Below are 7,735 nucleotides of genomic sequence, written 5' to 3' on the forward strand. Positions count from 1 at the left end.
TCAGGTGGCAATACTACTCTTATTATGTATTGCTCGAAAACAAATTGCCCGTTATTGGATCTCCCCTCATGTCCCAACTAGAAAGCAATGGGTGGAGCAGGTGAACACCATGCTTATTTGGGAAAAACGTACGTACCAACATAGAAAAGTACCCAAGAAATGTTACCATCTTTACTGGCAAACATAATATACTAAGTTAGAAAAGATGAAAAACATTAAACCAGTATAAAACCAAAGCATTGAAGTACCAGCATTAAACCAAAAAGAATGAATATGAAAAACTTTATATAGGACTCTGTCGGGTATTCATTGCTGTCTTTTGGTGAAACATGCTTTAATGTCCTGTTTCATTGACCACCTTTCGCCAGGATAGTAAAAAAGAGGTAATCAATGGAACATGGCAATCAAAATAACACATTTTTGTTAGAGTTGTATTTAAAGTAGGGTGACCAAAATGAACCCCATATTCAGGGAGTGATTGCACAGGGTCATGCTGTGCACTTGTAGCAAGGTTAGGCACAATTAGTATTAGCAAATCATTATTCTTCTCTATTGTACCCAAATGTTTTTTTTTTTTGTTTGTTTCTTTTACTGTATGTTACCACACCTGTATTGCAGTTCCCATTTTGACAATATAACTAATTATATTCTTCTACCTACAGGCTCTGTTCCTCCGAATTAATAGCAGCTGCAGGCTTCACTTGAAGAGTCAGCTGAGTCACCTAAATGTCACCAATGACGGAGGGCCACTGCACGGGTGAGAGATCCTAACATTCTTGAGCAGCAGATAAGGGACATAGATCGTATTCTTTTGCAGAGTGACAACTGTTGGTTTTAAAGCTTTTTTCATTTGTGAGAACTGAGACTGCAGAGCTTATTCCTTAAAGTGGAACCTTAGTCAGAAAATTTAAAGCAGAACTCCACCCAAAAAGGAGAAAGCACCACTTATTTGTCCCCCCGACTTTGGCATCTTTTGCGGGTACCTGGTTTTGACAGGTAACACCACTCCCACTTCTGACTGACTTGGCCACGGCAGAGCGCCCCCAGACCCCCCCATCCCCTGACCTGGGGGGGGGGGGGGCACTCTGTTTTAAAAAAAAAAAAATTTAAGGATGCGGCGGCCGGCTTCCCGCCCCCCTGCTTAGCAACCAGCTATGTACAGTGTGAAAACAAACGTAAAACACATGGAAAACAAGGGTTTAAAAATGCACTGCAAAACCTGCCTGAAAAACGCATCAAGCGCAGCCGCATAGATGTTAACCTAGACTTAAGCATGGTGGAGGTTCCTTACAAGTTTGGGGCTACATTTTTGCAAATGGAGTTGAAGATTTGGTCAGGATCAATGGTGTCCTCAATACGGAAAGATATAGGCATATAATTATCTATCATGTCAGCCCATCAGGGAGGCATCTGATTGGTCTAAAATTTATTCTGCAGCAGGTCACAGACCCCAAACATACAGCCAATGTCATTTAGAAGTACCCTCAGCGTAAAGAAGAACAAGGACTCCTGGAAGTGATGGTTTATCTCCCACAGAGCCCTGTTCTCAACATCAAGTCTGTCTGGGTTTACATGAAGAGACAGAAGGAATTGAGGCAGCCTATATCCACAGAAGATCTGTAGTTAGTACTCCCAAGATGTTTGGAACAACCTACCTGCCAAGTTCCTTCAAAAACTGTGTGCAAGTGTACCCAGAAGAATTGATGTTGTGTTGAAGGCAAAGTGTGGTCACACCAATTATTGATTTGATTTGGATTTCTCTTCATTTACTTTCCATTCTTAATTTACAGCATTTTTTTCACCCCTGCCTAAAACTTTTGTATGGTACTATACAAATAAAACATTAGGATGGTCATACATAAGTAAGCATCTGTTGTAAAAAATTGCTAGGTTTGCCCACAAGCAAAAAAGGTTGAAGAATAGTCTAGGGGGTCATCATTTCGCTATAAAGTGATAAACTTTTACACATTTTTTTTTCTCTTGCCCATTGTGGGATACGGGAAGTCTCAAACCTTTGAGTTATAAAAACGCCTAGAGGAAGATTGGACATTGTCAACCAAGAAAACCTGTAGGCCGGCCTAGATTTCATCAGATTTTACTAGTATCCTAGGAGGGTTTTTTAGCATTTTTTTTTTCTCTTCAATTAAGATTTGTGTCTATGTGCAGTAGCTGCAGGAGGTCTCTTCGCTTTCTTGCAGCTACCTAGCACAGTTGCACTCAGACTTGACTTTGTCTCTTACTGTGACTAGAACTCACTGAATTGGACATCATAGTGCACGCTTTACTTCAGGACATTTTCTTTCATTGTTTGTATCCGGTTCCAGTTCACCGGAAGGATAGCTCTCTTCACTGTCTAGATATGTTTGGGGCTGTTTGAGTATATCTTCTGCTACTTCTTTACTCCACCAGGAAGATCCCTAATAGCTGTCCGATCTGGGAATTGGAGGGGTCTGGTCCATTCATAACATGTTGCATGTTACCGCCTGAATATGTTATTAAAGGTATAAGAATCCTATTTTAATGTGTGGCTTATTTACAATTTTTGGTATCTTTATTAAATGTCCTGCAAGCGATTTTTGAGCCTGCATTTGTGTTTGTGTGGCCCAAAAAATAAAAACGATGTGTTTTTATAAAAAATGTAGATTTCATAAGCATTTGTGCAAGGTGTTGATTTATCAGTAATTTCTCACTTCCCGGGGGCAATGGAAAATTATTGCACAAATTGTATTTCTAAAGACATGTTCAAGCTATTTATATGTCCTTTCCTGTGAAATTGCTGCACCCTTCATCTTTACTTTATTTACAATCCATCATTTTATTTATTTTGCAGAATGGTAGCTGCAGATATTGCATTCTACACTGGAAATGTCCAGGCTCTGAAAGGACTCAAGGATCTTGATCTAAATATGGGGGACATTTGGGAGCAAAAAAGGTGATGTTTAACCAAAAGGAAACACTTGTCTCCCCACGACTGGAAGTGCTCCACACAGGACCTTAATGTTCACTTCCAAAGTACAAGCTGGATCCAGCCTGCCTGTCAGGAATCACCTTTTACTACATTAGTGAACAACAAGCTATTCACTGGACAACTTACTATTTCTAACCGCCTCAGGTTTCTTTGGACCAAATCCAAACAAGCGCATGGCTGTAACACAGCTTCCCTTATGTCCACTCTCTTGTATTTATAAGAAACAAGATCCGCTACTGATGAAGGCTTTCAGTGGTTTCCCATCCCCCCGTCTTGATGGAACAGACTCCACTCAGAATACTTTCATTTGAAAAAAACTTGCTTTTCTTTCCTTTAACAAAATTCTATTGGTTGTGTGCATATGGGAAATCTTGAGGCATTAAGGGTAAAAGATGTAGATCTAATAATAAGCTTTATTTGGGCTGATGAGCAGAGGGATGGATGTAGTAAGATTGCTTTGTTCATTATTTGTCCTCTGACACTACTTCTTTCCCCAAGCCTCCTATCTGCTTAACATGAAGCTGAGAGGGGCAATGATCCACCGAGCAGACTTGGTCTTTTAGATCTTTGTCAACTCTGGTTCCAAGCTTTTCATTTAACCGCGGTCACGTGTAAAGTGCCTGCATTTGAAGGGGAAAAACACTGTAAAGAGTGGAAGACATTGTGAGCGGTTATTGTTCTGGAGGTTTTAGTATAATTAAAAGTATCTCTTATCCTGTATGCCTCTGAACTGAGTGTTATCGTGGCAATGTAGCTTTTACTGTGGCGGTCTATGGCTGTCATTTTGCATCTCAGAACATCACTGTTAGGTGTCATCAAATTTGGTCTCCACACTTGGTCTTGTTACAGCTGCCAAATGCAGAAGCAGAGGGCTTAACAGCAGGATGTTTTTTTAGCATGGAAGAGTAGGACTTTATATGTACAGAGATTGGGCTTATCAAGCCTTTCCAGAATAGTTAATAACTTCCACAGCTGGTCAGAAAACAGGGCCATCAACTATCTGCTTTATCCAGCTCCTTTTCAGCATGATTTCTCCCAGATATCTGATGCTTTCTAATATGTTTTTAAACTGAGGTTATGTCAAGTTTAAGGGGTTTTAAATACTGAGAACTGTGCCATTCCACATCCATGTCAGTTGCAGAGGGTTTACACCTCTTTGTGGAAGGTGAATGTTTCCTATAAAATGGTTGTAGATTTTTATTACAGGCATGTCAAACTGGTGCTTTCGTCAACAAGTAAGCTGTCTGCCGTAATGGAATGTAGATGCCTGCACGTATCTGACATCTTCATAAGCATCGGTCAAGGGGCCCTGAAATCCAGAGCATTTTACATATGCAGATTTTGACGGTGTTTAAAGATGACCTGCTCTCTTCCACACCCTCCTATTGGTCATTATTGGACTTATTGTAGTCTAATGGGCTAGTAGAGAGTTGCCAGAAGGGGCAGGCTGGTGCTTGGGAATAGTATACAATTATTTAGCTAGAGTGTAGTGTATTTTATTTTATGATTAGGTGTACTTTAATTTGGCTAAGGTTCTACACAATTCTCCATAATAACTCTGCTCTGTACATAATGTTGTGGCTGAGACAGTCAGAAATAAATTGGTAGCTTCTAATAATGTAATCTATTAAATAATTTTAAAAGATTAAGTATTTTCTTTATAATAGTACAATTGTTATAATAATCCCTGAGGTGCTTAAGGATATTTTTAGGTATGTGCAGCTTCAGTAAAACAAATGCAGCTGTTATGGCCTTACCGCGTTCTGTGCCGCGTTTGTGTTTGACATGTCTGTATTAAATGATAGATCTGGGTGTGCCTTGGTCGCTGCTCTAAAACATTCACAACCAAACATTCACAAACAATATTCACAAACCATTAAAAGCTGCCTTAGCACATTATAAAAATATTATAATACTTGTACGAATGGGTGGATTTTTTTGAAGATCATGACCCCCTTCTCACTTCAGCAGACCACATCAGGATACAGTATATGTTACTTCAGCTGCCCTGCAATCAGCAGTGATGAGAGGGAGGTGCGACCTCTTGATTTGCACTTGTCTTGTATTCTGATTTGTCTGCTGGGCTGATGAGGGATTGGGATGACCTGAAATGTGCCCAGTTTTGTACAGCAGCTGTGATATTTTTGAAGCAGAATTTAATGATTTTGGATTGTTAACAAATCTTTGACCTCTGCTAGGATTGAATTAACAGCACATAATTTCCATTTTACTTCCCGGCCTCGCTGTTAAATTTTGCATGTTTTTTTTTTTTTTTTTTGCATGTTCCTTTTCTTTTTAAAGAATGCTGTTAATTAAATTGTTTGCGAACCCCCTAAAAAATATGCAGATTCTGGTTCCTTAAAGCAGATTACACAGCATAGTGCTTGTGCTGTGTAATCTGCCACTTCCTGTATGGCCTCTCTAAACAGAACACGAAAATCAGGGCTGCTCCGCCCTGATCACCGTGGTAAAAGTGCCTCCCTCCATGATAGGCTGCCCTGCTCTGCTCTCTCCACCCTCCTTCCTGCCTGTCATCCCCTTCTGTGTCTGTCTGCTGATGTCAGAGGAAGATCACAGCCCCTCCCACAGAAGCAATCCGTCAGAGCTGTAAAGCGTCCATGAGTGATCTGACTGGCCTGAAGACAGCTCAAATTAGGTATTTACACTGCTTGTTTTTTAAAACTAATGACACAGTGTGCTATGCCAGCCTCTAATAGAGGGGCTGGCATCATTTTATATGGATGGGTTAATAAACCCTTTAACGCATCTGTGTTCCTACCTGAGAGTGGAGAAAACACGACCTTAAATGTGAAATTCTGTTGGAATGGAGGCATTGTCCATAACACTCATTTTTCATGCATAGGCTAGAAGGGAAGTAATATTGTGTAAATGTTGTAGTAGACGATGGGGGTTATTTACGATAGGCAAATCCACTTTGTACTACAAGTGCTGTAGATTTGAGGGTGACATGCAAGGAAAATAAAAAGCAGCATTTTAGCTTGCACATGATTGGATGATAAAAGCAGCAGAACTTCCCCTCATTTCAGATGTACCCCTCAGATTTACAGTGACTGCACTACTACTTGTAGTGCAAAGGGGATTTGCCTTTCGTAAATAACCCCCGATATGTAATGTAAAGGTAACTCTGGAATCTCCAGTGATCGGGAACAGCCTAGGTACAGATCCAGAGTCTGCCAGCCTTTGTTCCATATATCTCAGTACCCCAGTAGGACCACTCCATAGCCATGGTGCTGTGGTTAGCTGCACGATTAGGAAAGCTTGGGGAACAATAAGGTAAATTTGCTGGTATTTTCAATCAGTATTTTTGTAAATTTTTTTAAATTAAGGTATTTTTGTCTTTGCCATATTTGGTGGAGGTGAAAGTATTTATTTGCAGTATCTGCTATGGATGTTTGTTATGTTAATATTTTCAGATTGCATTCTTAAAGTAAATTTCAATCAATTAAGAGTTTTTCTCATGTTTTGCTTTAAAGCAATGTCTGTTAGACAGAGGATGTCATATTATGTACACAGGTAAAAACTGTATTTATGATCCTGATGGCAATTTGTATATAAACTGTAAAGTGCCTGTCTGGCAGATAGGTGAAAATATCTAAAGGTTATTTTGTATTTGTGTGACATTTCTATGCCAAAGAGGTGGCTAGCAGTACATATAATCCATCTCTGGCCAGAAGATGAGATGATTAGATAAAGCCATGAAAGTCTCATTGGCTTGCTGAGACAGCTGACACGCAGAACGTTAGGTTGATGCACTGTAAAAGCACTCCAGTATTAAGTGCCTGTGTATAAATATGAAATAGTAACTCCTCTTAATGTTTTACTCTAAAGTAAAATGAGTGCCTACCTTTCAAACCGTGTGGATTTGGGCTTTGATTTCTGAAACTCGATTGTTCTAGAAATTCTAAATCTGTACATTATGGAGTATATATGAGTTTAAAAAAAAAAAAAAAAAAAGGTCAGTCCACCAAAATGTGAAAACTAGAACAAAAGAGAGCACGCTGGATAGTGCAGTCAAAAACATCCTTACAAATACTATTTATTTTTATTTTATGAATTAAAAAGTAGTGACTAGATCTGAGATTGTAACTAGGCATATCAACTTCCATTGTATGTCAGTTCACCATACATATACAACAACTATCACTTCTGGAAGCCAGCAAGGAGGGTAGCTTACAGGTGGAAAAGGCTGTAAATGAGGTTGATTTGTCTAGTTACACGCTTTGATCACATCACTGCATTGTAAGTGAAATTCATATTTATCTAATGGATTAAAGGGTGTTTTATATACACTCTGTTTTGTTCTATGTTTAACTATCTGCTATATATGCCTTTAGGTATACATGGGGCTTGCACAGGAACAGCTGACTGCTTTAGTTCTAGTGAGGCCCGCCACATCTCAAGATTACACCAAAATCGAATACTTAATATAACTGAAGACAAGACTTTTTTTTAAAGATTTGAATAGAGTGGTGAGGGGCTAGAAACAATGCCATGTTTATATTGATGTGTACTCATTTGGAAGATCTGCCCTTTCTATTATAAAATATTGAGTTGCCACCAGAAGAGAAATAAAGGGGAAATCTTCCAAATGGAATATTTGTTTACTATCACAACTATCAAAGAGGGGATCTCCCTCACATTGGAAACTTATCCTCCAACTTCCTGTTTAGTCTATTGACTTACAGTATTTGTAAATTCCATATCTTAGAGTATAGTACAGGACATGGGCAGCCTATTCATACACTA

General features: G+C 39.2%; 1 protein-coding gene across 1 annotated transcript in view; it reads left to right on the top strand.

The window, feature by feature from the left end:
- The window catches only part of VPS54 (VPS54 subunit of GARP complex), a 141,389-nt gene extending 134,548 nt beyond the window's left edge, over positions 1 to 6,841 (top strand). Inside the window, exons 22-23 of the mRNA XM_077485975.1 lie at positions 663 to 757; positions 2,831 to 6,841. Coding sequence (XP_077342101.1) covers positions 663 to 757; positions 2,831 to 2,936 — 201 coding nt within the window. The 3' untranslated portion in view covers positions 2,937 to 6,841. The remainder of the gene's footprint in view (positions 1 to 662; positions 758 to 2,830) is intronic.
- Positions 6,842 to 7,735: the final 894 nt, after the last annotated feature.

The sequence above is a fragment of the Lithobates pipiens genome, unplaced genomic scaffold (assembly GCF_037356315.1).
Source record: "Lithobates pipiens isolate NorthernLeopardFrog02 unplaced genomic scaffold, aLitPip1_a1.2 Scaffold_18, whole genome shotgun sequence".
Lineage (NCBI taxonomy): Eukaryota > Metazoa > Chordata > Amphibia > Anura > Ranidae > Lithobates > Lithobates pipiens.